Source organism: Sardina pilchardus, chromosome 9 (genome assembly GCF_963854185.1).
Source record: "Sardina pilchardus chromosome 9, fSarPil1.1, whole genome shotgun sequence".
Lineage (NCBI taxonomy): Eukaryota > Metazoa > Chordata > Actinopteri > Clupeiformes > Clupeidae > Sardina > Sardina pilchardus.
Genome location: NC_085002.1, coordinates 21,889,994 through 21,904,281, shown reverse-complemented (window position 1 = coordinate 21,904,281; position 14,288 = coordinate 21,889,994). Strand labels below are relative to the sequence as shown.

Sequence of the window (14,288 nt, the reverse complement as noted above, 5' to 3'; positions counted from 1 at the left end):
GTACCCCACAGTGGGAAGGCAGCTCTCTCTTTTTTTCAGTCTGCGCTCTCTGGAAGCTTTTTTCCACATTAGCTATGTTAAGTAACATGGGCTAACCATGCACTTCCTTTGGAGGATTAGACCAGGGTGAACTATGACTGTTATCCAACAGAGGAGGATGAGGACAGCAGGGATGGTTAAGAGAGAATTGATTAATTCTGGAACTGTAATTCATCAAACATCACAGATAGTGATCACAGGAAGCACCATGATTCAGACCTTCAGGTAAAGGGAATCTGTGTATTGATTGAATTGTGCACAGTACAGTAGGCTTTCTTAATGGTGTGGCCTGATAAAGTCTCAAGGGTTAGGGAAATACATGCACCACAATTTGCAACCTATTGATAGACATACCTGACAAATAGAATCCAAAGGAATGCTTAAGTTCATAAATTCCCTTCACGCAGGAACTAAAAGTTTGACAGAGGAACTGAAATCTACCTCAAGTAATGTCAGGTGTTTTTTGCCACCAGCACAGCAGAGTAGTTGACTTTGGCCATGATTCAAGAGATCCATGTTGGAGGTGGTGACAGGTTTTACCAGATACTTTTGGCCTTCATTTACGAGTCATTATGGCCTCAGCAAATCAGCTGAATGACCTGTGTGTAGTTTGTCCCTGGAATGTCGATGGAATGATAATACACCACGCCGGTCTGCAAAGCAGGTCTTGGAAGGAGAAAAAATCTCTTACAACTTGTGACGGGTAAAACCTGTATCGTTGGATCTTGGATTCCTGTGGTGTCTTTTCAAACCGTCATTTCCACTCAGTTTCTATATTGGTCCTGATTCAGTTCCAATTACAGCTCTATGACAAGAAGTAGCATGATGTATCAAGTAACAAGGACCAAAGTATGACGACAATGTCTGGAATTAGGTTTCAAATCAACTGATGTCATATCGATGGACTCTTCTGCATTGAAGTAGGAAAAATACCTCCCTTCTTGTTTGGGAAACCATTCAGTTATTTACTGGTCTTTCTTGCTCCCATAAGAGCATCACTGATGACATATTAGTCGAGATTGAATATATGAAGATGTTCTTTACTGCATTGTTGAACACATAATGAGGTAATTTTCTGCTCTACCACAGAGTCTAAAAAACATCAATTAATGTAGTATATTTATTAGATATTGAACAGAATAATGCAGCTGAATAGGCCTTGTCTTAATATGATTCCTGAAGGAGAAACTTGTTGGGTTAAGAACTTACCAAAACCATCAGAACTGGGAGCAATTTACTTTCATAGAGAGACACATTGCTAAAAGTAATTGGACTATGGACTACAGATGTAAACTAGGGACTACAGATGGAAATTACCTCTTAATCGGGCTAATTCATACACTGTGCACTGTGCAGGTTAAATAAACACCTTAAATAAATTAAAAGGAAACAGAAATTTGGCAATACAATTGACATGTTCACATTAGATTGAATGGACACAAAGCAGAATGAGAGGTGTGATAGAACTCTCAAATAATAGGTTTAAAGCCATTTGTAGGTCACAGAGTTTTAAAAAATTGGAGAGTTCTTGGTATGATGTTTTACTAACCTCATTTATGTTTCACTTCCATTGTTGTCACTCAGGAGAATGATTCTCACATCTACAGGCAAATAGACAGTGGGAACGAGACAATGCCAAAAATTGATCAATAAATAAATAACTTGATGTGACTTTTTACTGTAACACTGCAAGAACTAAAATAATTCAAACATGGTTATTCGAAACAGTTGACAACAACTAATGCTGATCATCTTGTCACATTGACGATATTTATCCATGTTAGGAATTGTTTCATATTTCGGGTAAATAATTTCATATTACACGTTTTAATTAACCTCTCTGAAACAGGACAAGGACAACCAACACATGCTGGGGACATTTGTATTTGTATATGTACAGAACCATATGTTCTACTTGGACATAGCTGCATGGCTGCCATGTTTGTAAAGTTAAAGTCCTCAATATCTTCCCAGAATAAATCAATGTTCTCAGTAAACCAGCAGTGCAGTGTGCAGTAAATCGATGCCAAATATTTAAAAGCATTAAGAGACCTAAAGTGAAACCATGAACTATGATGGAGCTATGATAAATTACATCATAACTAACTGCTTTTTGTCGTATAATACTGTGACATTATGAGTTACAATGTGTTACCAGTGCACAGGCCTTGAACCGGAAAGCAGGTCAGTACATTATGTAATTTCAACGTGCTATTTCTGTTGGCGTGCTAACATGTTCCTAAATGTAAATACTCTGTGAACTTGATTCCTCAAGCAAAGTCCAAGGGGAGGTGAGAGGCTATGGGGAAAGATTGTTTTTTCAATGTACAGTGGTTTAGATGAACATTTGGCTTCTCAATGAAACATTGACTGGGTTTGTCAGGTTAATTAGTGAGACTTGTTATCCATGAATGTGGTTTCGTTCATGGCCTTGGTATTCTCCTCTGAGATTTCTGTGAAACTCCCTACTACTATATTGGCTTTTCCTCTTAATTATCTAATTGTCTTATTGTCTGATTCCAAGATTTCGTAGAGTAAGTGAGAGGGAATTCAATTCAAGGCTACTATGAGTGCTTAGGTGGACTTACACACTCAACAATGATTTTACACAGACATTTTACACCGATATAACAGTCAGCTGAAGTGAGGGTTTGAAACAGAGGGGCTCCCAAAGTTATGGTGGCTAAAATGGGCTTGTTTGGGCCTCTCTTCCCTATTCACCAGAGTGAGTTGAGGAGGTGCTAACCATTCATAGTGACTCAGGATCGGTTTTCATCCAACCGAACATTCTTCAGGGAGAAAAGAGCTCTAGGGAAAGAACTGGCAAAGGCTGCTCTCCGGGTTGCCAAGGAGAGAGTGGCTGTCGTGAAGCAGTTGTCATGGCAAGATTTGTTTGGTCTCCCATCCACACTACCCTGTGCCACCTCACTTCCTGGTAGAAAATCATTAAAATTGTACACCTCCACTAGACAATGAAACACTGAGCACAAGGTTTGTCATCAACAGTTGGTTTAATCCTTGAGTTATTGTGACCTCAATTCTGATGAAATATATATATATCCCTCTGAGATTGTCCGAGATTTGAAACGGAAAAACTGTGATGTTGGCACACATCTCCTGAATAGGGGTGGTCAGACATTGGACAGGCTCAGTTTTGAAGGTCAACATTTTCCATTTAGTCTTTTAGCTTTGTTGATTCTTGGATTATATTACAACTTTAACAACTTACTTCCTACTGTTGAGTAGGGTGACAGAGTGCAAGTACACTGAAGTGTAAAAAAAGGTTATGAGATTTTAAAAATAAGGTTTGGGAGAACTATTGTAAGAAAATGTCTGATTCTAACACATCAGCATATGCTCTGATATACAGTATGTAGATCTACTGTATTTCCTTAGCCTACCTCATGAAAAAAAAAAAAAACCTTTCACTTCACAAAACATTTCTGTTTTCTATTTAAGAAGCATGCTGCTGGGAAAATGCTTCCCAATATCATTCTCTAGAAACCACCTCGCTATATGAACTAACAAGCCATCAGATGTTATCAATGCTAGTCCTGTTATCCCATGCACTGGCGAGCCATTTTCAATGAAGAGGTCAGTGGGAGGTGTTGACTGTTGCCTAAGGTTGTTTGAACCTCATGAACCTTTTTGCCAGGACGTAGTTGTGGATACAGTATCTAGAAGCCAAGCTAAGATCTGATACAGAGATATGGCTCAAATATGTTTCATCAAATATATCAGCTGCTGTGTACAGTGAAGTGGGCTGTGGAATTGAGACCATTTTTTTTAAATGTCACAAACAACCATCAATAATTGTGTCCGTGAAACACCAGTAAATAACTGAATGGATCATCACTGCAATATTTGATATAATGATCTTCCTTCCGTTTTCTTCCAAGGATTACGTTCAATACTCCCTCACTGGTTTCACTTTGTATTATCATAAAGGTGTTTGATTATATTGTGAATGTGCTGGACCTAAAATAGTTTGGGGGTAGAAACTTCAAAATGAGCACAATTAGATTATTTTGCACTGCATACTACTCAAATGTTAGTTGCATTGATTGCTTGTTGTCTGTGCCTAAAAGACTTAAGGAACATTCACTATTTAACATTTACAGAATGCTTATATTTGTCTGATCTTCTTAGCTAGTATCATTTGCCAAAGACATAACATGCCGTTTATAATGGTGCATACTCATTAGAATAACTGTTTAGACATACTCACATGGTAAAACATTGCATAAGTCTCCCTAGTGGAAAATGATCTGCTGTCATCTATGGCTACAGACACCAGTTAGAATGCAAGTGTGCTCTGTAAATGTTTACAGTGTACAAGGCTTTCACCTCAGCCGATTTAAGATGCAGCATTCCAGATGTTCTTATTTCTAGAGGACAAATGTGTGACATGGAATTACAGAAGGTATCTCTTTTTCTCTTCTTACTCATTAGACTAAGGCATTCCAGTTATGCCAAAGATGGCTGTGATTTCATTCAAATGCCGAATACAATCCTCAAGGGGGGTGAGTCTGTGAGTATGAGTAAAGATAGGTCAGAGTTGGCCTACATGCATGTTGACCTGTGCATTCCACTGGTTTAAGCCAGCCCTTTACTCTAGTTTAACATGCAAGCTGGGCCCTCATATCAAGTTGTCTAGACACATTGACCCTATTTGACAACTCACCTTAATTCATTCCAAGTTTTGATTTGAAATAAACTGGTGAAACTTTGTCAAGGATGTTCAGCAAGTCTCCTCTAAAAAAAAAAAAAAAGTAGGCCTACACTTATTGTAAAATTATCATATTGTCTTATATAATGTATAAAGTAGCCATGTTTCTTCATTGATGTGATAAATTACTTGTTGGATTCACAAAAAAATAATGGCATATTTCTTTATGTCAGGCTCTTCCCAGTGGAACATCTTTAACGGCTATTGTTTTAGTGCACCTGTGTACACAAACCAGATCGGGTGTTGCATCAGCATGGTAAGATGCTGAAGGATTTATGTGTGTGTCAAAGTTGAATAAAGAGTTGCCCTGTGGGGGATAAACAAGATATTTTGAGTCCGAGTGAACACAAAAGTAGTGGAATATAACAGAAGATGCCGCAACACAGCTGACCCTCCACCGGAAATGTCCTTCCATGGCAGATAGTCTATTATTAGAAATAATTTGTTCAGTTATATATATATATTTCTTTCTTTCTTTTATATACTTATAGGTAAAATAACAAGCAGAATACAATAGGGTTCCAACATTTTCTGGCTATCACCATTAATTATAGAACAGTTTTCCCAGAGACCATAAATTAACTAGACAATCTTTGGTTTTCCTGTCCCATGACTGTACTAAAAGTTCTTAATTCATATCTCACAACATCAATCGCAACAGCTGCACATCTTCATATGGATGCGTTAAGGTGGGTATCCCCACCTTACTTGATGTTAATAATACTTCACAAGTAGCCTGTCTGGGCACACTTGAACATGGCACACTTTTGAATATAAACACTGGCTTATTTTCACTTTCTTGAATAGCATGAGCATAGTTTGTCTAATGCTGTGACAGGGTATTTTCAACCCTTGGAGAAGCCTCCACAGTGGAGAAATTATCAGCATCAGGGGACCTCATTATAGGGCTGATGGTAATAGGCCAACCTCTGAACATGTGCACCTGCATGTCATTATTCTCATGTCCTCCCTTTAGAATGCATCTCCTTACAATGAAATTCGATGCTGATTGTATTGTAATCCATTCTTACTGTTCTTGAAGTTATTTGTAGCCTACAAAATATTGCTGGAATTAGACACTGTCGTTTAGCTTAATAAACACCTCCACCTCTGGGCTTCTGTTTTTTGGGTTGCTCATTTTCATGCTTTATCCATTTCGAATTAATATTAATGGGGAGTGTTCATTTTGCATCAGTAACTTTAAAACTGACAATTATTGGGAGATTCATACTGTATTCAGAAAGAATATAGCCTAGACTGTTTAACAAGCATTGCAAATTCTAAACTGAGCGCTATTCTACAGTCTGACTGTCACAGTCGACCATGGAACGACTATGTCAATACATACATGTTTGGACGTTCCATTGATGTATTGACCTGTGTTGAGCAAGTGAAAGGATCGTCACCCATTATAGCAAAAATGGTGATTACCTGCCGATGGCATTTGAAATATGGGTAACCTTATTGACGCACATCTCCGGGACTGCTATTTTGCACCAAAGTGCAGCACTGCAAACATCATTAAACTCCAAAGTCACCTAGCCAGGTAAATCGTGTGAGTGAGTAGCTGAGCCAATCGGTGGTGCTAAGCTATTGCTTTTAGTGTACTGCAGCGCGCGCGTCAGCTATGCTCCCGCCTTGTCACTTCCTGCTCGCGCGAGTAATATAGATGCGCAAGACTCACGGAATGTCAAATGGAACAATGTAACGGACCGGAGTGTGAGCCTTAACCGGGGGTTACTTATTAATCCATGTCCAGGCCATAGCCCTACTTAAGGGTTGGAAAACGGTAATTCAAGCCCAGAAAACAAGCGGCCATAATTTGGGAAGGTATAATTGGTCCGCATAGAAGGATTCTACCGTAGCCGTGCGGCATCTCCTCGAATTTCAGCAATTTCCTAAGGTACTGACTTCATAGCTTAACCATACCTGCTACAGCAAACATCATCAAGCATTGTCTTTTTTTGCATTTCGTACTGCAAATTGGTCTCTCCGCTGGTATTGCTTGTGCTCTTCCTTGAGCGTAATTTCAAAGCTGCATGTCAGCTTGTTTGAAAATGGAGATAAGTAGGTAGCGAAATCCATAATGTGACATACTTAAAAGTGTTTAGTGTTATGCTAGTAAACAAAACGCACTCGTTATTAGGTGCTTCTGATTGTAGCCTACTAGTTCATTTGACATTTTATCGGAAACCAGTGCTTGTAAATGACTATAGTGTTAGACTACTGAATGTGACATTAATGTGGTTATTGCATCAGTCTTAACAGAATTACGTACGCAGTAATTACATACATTAGTTTAAAGAAACTAACAGTTGTTAAGGGTTTTACTGAAGTAACCATCTGTAGAGCAAATTTACGTCGCTCACTGCTCAGTATATGATCTGACTACCAAGTAGGGGAATTGTTACACTGTGGAGGTAATGAGCAAATTGACGCTGAAGCGTATCCTTTGCGGATGTCCTTACAATTATGTAGAAATCTCTGCGGATGTTTCCCATTTCTGGGAGGGGTGGTATATATTTATAGTCATAGGAAGCTCGTAAGGTATAATGTGCAATTTATAGATCAGTCTGGGTAGAGCGCACAACACAGTCAACAATCAGTCAGAAAAGCCGTGGGCGAGTTCAGTCAACTTTTTACACACACTCAACATGACCTAAACGCTGTGTTCAACACACACTAAATAAACCGGAATTGTTTTGTGTAACTTAACATAACAAAATCAGCAGCAAGTGTTGTTGACTGCAGTCTTTCCACAGGCCTACCGGCGCGAGATTTAATGTGAATCTCTCTTTGGAAAGACTTTGCCAATATAGTCTATTAAGCTACATTACCATATGGTGCTTGGAAATATTTTCATTTGAATTCATTTTCTAATTGCTCTTTGCAGGTGACGTGGAACAGCTCGACCTTATCACACGCTGTAACTCTATCCTGGACTCTCCGGACCTTTAAATACACCTCCAAAAACTTATTGACCACGTGGTGTAAAGTGAGAAGCTTCCAACTCGGGACAACTGTCGAGGGTTGGTTTGAAAGAACAAGTGAAATCTTCTCGTGATAAGACGCAACGGGACGGGACATTAGGTGAACTGACACGAACGTAAATTCAGTGTGTGTTTCAGACTTTAGAAGATCCTGACGGTTTAACAACCAGATGCCGTCGAAGTCAGCAGGAATCTAGTTTGCTTCTGGTTCGCTACGGACAATTATACGTTTTTAGTTTTGGTATATGAACGCAATGAAGTGTTGTTTTACCTAGTTGAACTAGCTACAAGCGTGTTGAATGGGGTCTATCATTTGTATGCTACCTAAGTACAGGCAAGATCTCTCACGAGCCTGGAGCACGGGGATGCACCTGCCTTTCTTATCCGACCTCTAAGAGCGCTACGCCTCTCCGGATCTCACTGGGCCGTCAGTTTACACCGTCTTTGATGGGATAAGTAAACTTGTGACAAATCAAACCCCAGCCCGTAAAGAGTTATCCGCTCTCGGACCGAATTCTTTATCCATTAGAATATCACCAACATTCCGCATGGTACTTTGGTCGAAAGAACAAGACAAACTGTCCGAAATGTCCACCGGCGCGATAGAGATGAAGAAGGAAGCGGTGGCACCGGCATATCACCACTCGAACGGGTCGGTGCACCCGGTCATCCTGTCGGAGAACACCCAGGATCTGCAGCAGGAGGCAGGGGAGTATGAGCTCACTGAAGTGACCTCTTTCACGGACCGGGGCGACCAAGAGAGCGTCCGGTCCGAGTTGGTGGTCATTGACTGTCGGGCTAACGCCAAGGGGCAGCGAGAGGAAGACGCGCTCCTGGAGAACGCCAGCCAAAGCAACGAGAGTGACGACACCAGTACGGACCAAAGCCCTGTGCCACCACCTCCGCTTAAAGAGACGTCCTTCTCCATTGGACTTCAGGTCGTCTTCCCATTCCTGCTGGCCGGGTTTGGAACAGTGGCGGCGGGCATGGTGTTGGACATCGTGCAGGTTAGTGTTAAAATAAGTATTTCCGTGCTAAAGATGGGATGACATTACTCCTTGAGCAGTGTCTAAAGAGATAGATGTCTGATAACATGCAGATGTGCCACAATCTACCAACAGCTGTCCACTCAATTCTCACACTATGTTCAATTATGTTTGCTATAACTTAAAAAGGCAGCCTTTTCTTGATTGTTGCCATATTCTGATAGTAGGCTATGGATGGACAGATTTCCTGTTTGGCATGTGCATCGGTGCATGTGCATCATCACGTGACCTGCGTTGGTGCTACTCTGAATATGGTCTGTCACTGGATGCCTGTCAAAGTGTTTACATAACGCTTCAACCTAAACAGACCTTCAGCACATGATGCAGGCCGGGCCAGGCCAGGCTTTAAATTAATGCACACTATAGCTTGACCATTTGTGTCCTTTTACACATCTACAGCATAGGCTAGTGGATGGTCCTGCAGCCTTGCAATTTAGGTTATTGACAGTGTTAGGGATCAGTCCTAACTCCAGTCTCACAATTTGACTTTTACTTGACTTTACTTGAGTTACAGGAACAGACAATGCAGGCATACATTGGAATGGGTTCTGACTAACTATTGAAGAAAAAAACTTTTTTTTTTCCTCAGGAGAATTGTATTGTTCCCATCCTCATATTTGCGCATTTTGATATTATTCACTGGAACCTGTCTTTAGCCCCAATGAACCCTTTCCACAGCCCAGTAATGATAAAGCTCACCTAGTGAACTGAAACACACTATCACTGTCCAGGAACGGAATCAAATGAAGGCATGGTGAAGGGCTGTTGCTTCAGAAACTTAAGTCTGAGCATTGCCTGTTTTGTAGGGAGCTTCTGGGAATGGTGCCATGCATCCACACACACACACACACACACACACACACACACACACACACACACACACAGACACACACACACACACACACACATACACACACACACACACACACACACACACACACACACACACACACACACACAGACACATACACACACACACACACACACACACACACACACACACACACACACACACACACACACATGCACACACACACACAGACAGGACAATCTACCTCCTTGCGAAAGTGAACTGGCCTGGACCCTGCAGTCTGGTCTGGTCTGGTCTGGTTGTCTTGCTCGGTGACAAACAGTCTTAGAGCTGCGAGGGCTGTGGAGAGAGGTATTTTAGAAAGTTGTAATTACTGTCAGGCTCGCCTCTTTCCTGTTGACTATGCCGTCGTCTCTGTACAGTATGTGTGTGTTTGTGTAGTCTCCCCGTTTAAAAATAACGACCACAGCCTGGGCGACAGGTCATATATTTTGTTAAGGTCAGTCTTCGATGAAGATAAAGTCCGAGGTGTCTTGTTGCTGGGAAACAGTGACATTTCAGGGTGGCAAACTGGCAAGTCTGGCCTGATCTTCACAGTTACCAATTTGTGGTTTCATGAGACCAGAGAGAGCACTATGGTGTTGGAAGTGTGCAACTTCTTTCTTTGTTTGCAACATTCATCATCAGAACCCCTTCTACATTAGTGAAGATCATGGAGTAAGCTGCTTTAGATTAGACAGCTCTATGAACTATTTCACGCCCCTTCCACAGTAATCTCCCTCATCCTTCCAATACGTCCCTCTGGAAAGCTCCATCAGTTCTAGTGGAAGTGTGCGTTGGCACTGACAGGCCTTAAGAATGTTAATGACACTGGCTATTAGACCGTTTCTGTCAGGGTCACCAATGGTTGTCCAGCTTTCTGGCCCTTTCTTTTCCATGTCACTGTTTGTAAATGTCTTTCTCTCTCTCTCTCTCTCGTACTACAGTAACTACAGTACAAGTATTAGCCGCATTGTGCAGAAGCCGCAAGACAGTGTTTTATGCAAGTTAAAAGAAACAAAACCATATTGATACCATATGAACTGCCCCCGTGTATTAACTTCATAGCTGAAGAAATTTAGCTAAATCAATGTATAAGCCACAGCTAATAGTTGAGAAATTACAGTATCTTGCTGTGTATTTATCTCTCGGAGTCTCTTGTTCTATTCAGTGGCTCAGAGTGATTTCAGTAATAAAGCCATGTCAAAGTTCATTGGAAATGTCTTAGCATTCACTATTGTGTTCTTAAGTGCATAAAGTGTTGTATAAAAGTATTGCTTAAAAGTATAGCCTGTATTAGGAAAGATGATTGCTGCTATTGTCTCTGATTTAAAGAAAGGGCGTGTTTTGTTTGTGTGTGTTTGAGAGAGAGTGTGTGTGAGTGAGTGAGTGAGTGCAGTTGACGTGAGACACATTCACATTCATAAAACCTAATACCAGTTATGCAGGTGACGCAGGGATTCGCTTGCTTGAAAAGCTCAAAAGGTTCCACCCTGTCTCCTCACATGTTGTGCCTGGTGCATCTGCATCATGATCTCTGAAACTCAGCAGCTGTTGTCATGCTGGCTGTCTGCACTCATATCTTGAGGCATCTGTAGTTCTGTCAGCAAGTAAAATGTATGTAGAAGCGAAATCATGGAGAGAAGGAGGTCAGGCCTGTTTGCATGTCAGGTGTTGGGGGGAAAAGTATTTCTTATTCTGGCAGGAAAACAAAGGCTTGCCACCAGACTCGCTCCCCACTCCCACACACACACACACACACACACACACCCCACAGGAAGCCATCTTGGGTTCACCACATCCAGGCTCCCTTTTACAGGAAACATGCGTGGGTCACTGCTGAGAAACCAGCTCCCAACTGTCTGTCTAGCCTTGGATCCCCCCATGCACATTGATACAATTGGAGACTGCCAGTTAAGTGTTATTTCTATTAGGCAAAGTCGTAGTTCCTGAATGTGGTAATTAAACAGTGAGCTATAAACATCCACATCACATGCATCTGTGCGTAGTCAAGATGGATAACAAATGTATTGAAGCAAAAATACTTGATAAATTTAAGTAAATCACAGAAAGATTGTAATGTTGTTGTTTTTGTCTTTCCGACATGCCTTGTGGTCTTAGGATGCCGTGAGTTCACAGAGATCAGCAGGGTGTCATGCCTGACAGTGGAAGTCTACTACAGTAAAGGGGAGTGGTTGGGAAGAAGGGGTGTCCTCCCCCCATTTGGTTGTGACCATATAAGATATGTCACAGGGCCATGGGGGGTGTATGTGTGTGTGTGTGTGGGGGGGGGGGGGGGGGGGTGCAGAGTGTACCAGTAGGCATTACACAACTGTGTGCAACCAGAGACCCTCCATCTGCATGCCAGACCCGTGTCTGCAAAGAGGTGGGTTCGTGGAACCGAGGAGATGGAGGCATTGGCTAAATGAAGGCACAGCTCCATGGAAACGACATCATATATCTGCACGGAAGGGGTGTGTGTGTATGTGTGTGTGAGTGTTGTGGTGGCAGGGTGGGGTGGGGTGTGGGTGTTCAATGTGCAGGAGTTGCTTTAGACTTGGATTGTGACAGGGGGGTGGTGGGGGGGGGGGGGGGTTGCTTTAGACCCTGGAAACTAAAGACTTGGTGGACAAGTGCCAAGCTGGACGACTGCCCAGTGCATTTTGGTTGGTAGCCACTGTCCGGGAAAAAAAAAAAGTTTTTGAAACATGAAAGGCTAAAGAATGCTGTTGAAACACGCTACCACCGGAGTCAACCCTATCCAGACCCCCTCACTCACATCTTTTGCTAGCACTGGCTGTTTTAGGGAGAGGTTTTTTTTGGTGTATTTATCTCTGAGGTGAGGCTATCCTCTACTCCCCATTAAATATATATCTTAAAATGGCCAGCATTGATTTGAACAGGCTGGTGTCAGCACTGGAACTGCGGTGCGGCATTGGCACCAGCTTTAAAGATAAGCACTTTTTACTCTATATCAGTTTCTCCCCTTTCTCTCTCTCTCTCTCTCTCTCTCTCTCTCTCTCTCTCTCTCTCTCTCTCTCTTTCTTTCTACTTCCCCCATTCCTCTTCCTCTCTTTGCCTCCATGACTCTAATTGGAAAATATACAATCATTACTCTAGCTATCACTGTGCAGTCATAAGCTTTTATGTTTTGACAGTAGGCTCAAAATGAATGCTTGACCAGTTGCTATGACTGACTATTTTGTAGCACTGCCAGACACAGTGTAATGAGTCTGGGGTTTTTTTGTAGCCAAAGCAACAAAGGTGTTGTTAGTCCCTCAACTCCCGGCTAAAGCGCCTTACGTCTGGCTTTGCTCTAGTTCATTTCTTTCGTCATTAAGGTCTTCATTAAGCGGGTCATTAAGAAATGATTTCCGATATTATTCCACCAGCCTGGCCGGCTGGACCTGGCCTAATGTGACTCACTCTTGTGGATGGAGAGAGAGAGAGAGAGAGAGAGAAAGAGAGAGAGAGAGAGAGAGAGAGAGAGAGAGAGGTCATTGATGTGGTCAGGCACAGGACGTTCAAGGCTCTCCGCTCAGCGGAGGCTTTTAAGAACCTCGGCCCCCAGCTGAGGTCGGCTCGGGTTACAGCGCCCGAGTCGATATGGTAGAGGTAGAAACTGCAGAAGGTCAGAGCCCTGCTGCATCCTTAGTGGTGCCTCCATCTATCAGGGGCGAACAAAGACAACTCTGATTCCCAGAGCCTATTCTCGTAACTCCAGATAACCCAGTGTGAAGTGAAGTGAAGTGTTGATGAGTATGCTAACCGTTGTCCCTGGTCTCTCCCTTTCTCTCTCTATCTCTCTCTCTCTCTCTCTCTCTCTCTCTCTCTCTCTCTCTCTCTCTCTCTATCTCTCTCTCTCTCTCTCCCCCTCCAACCCCACACCCCGACCCCCAGCACTGGACGGTATTCACTGAGGTGAGCGAGGTCTTCATCCTAGTGCCGGCACTCCTCGGGCTGAAAGGCAACCTTGAGATGACCCTTGCCTCCAGGCTGTCCACTGCGGTGAGTAAACATGTTGGGTGACCAGTGCTCCTTCATCGAAACCACACCAGGGACAAACAAACAGTAAAAAGAAAGCAAACATACGCCTGTCCCTGCGGCAGTAAGTTGCTTTGCATACAGCTCTCTCCTGAATAAGCACATGTGATGTAAATATGCCAGCTAACCATAGAGAGAGTCAAGAGTTTTCTTACCCTCCCCCACTACAAATAGCACCCTAAGCATTCCACAAACAAGCATTTTGAAATGATTTGACATGATAGTTCACTCATCTTATCTTCTATGTGACTTATTACCTGATAACCATTGCTCTAAACTGAATTAGTTGCTTTAATAAATTACCAAACTGCATCTCCTAAATTCTTCTCAATTGCTAAGTGGGTATTGTCATGAGCTTCAGGTCACGGCACACTGTTCAATTGCCTAACATTACTTCAGTGTTGCACTTACGTATGTAGAAATCAATTGATTTAAAATCAAATTATGGTGGCTTAAAATACCCGGAAATAGTAAACAATGAGATCGGCTTCTTACTACATATTTTCCACAGCCAGAACCTCCTGTCTGCCATCCCTTGTAAATCAACCCTGACTTGGGGGCTACATTTTTTTTCAAATTGTTGCTTATTA

At 42.2% G+C, this 14,288-nt stretch overlaps 1 protein-coding gene across 1 annotated transcript in view; it reads left to right on the top strand.

Moving 5' to 3' along the window:
* The first annotated feature begins 6,459 nt into the window (after window positions 1-6,459).
* The window catches only part of slc41a1 (solute carrier family 41 member 1), a 20,132-nt gene continuing 12,303 nt past the window's right edge, over window positions 6,460-14,288 (top strand). Inside the window, exons 1-3 of the mRNA XM_062546345.1 lie at window positions 6,460-6,671; window positions 7,662-8,765; window positions 13,555-13,662. Coding sequence (XP_062402329.1) covers window positions 8,307-8,765; window positions 13,555-13,662 — 567 coding nt within the window. The 5' untranslated portion in view covers window positions 6,460-6,671; window positions 7,662-8,306. The remainder of the gene's footprint in view (window positions 6,672-7,661; window positions 8,766-13,554; window positions 13,663-14,288) is intronic.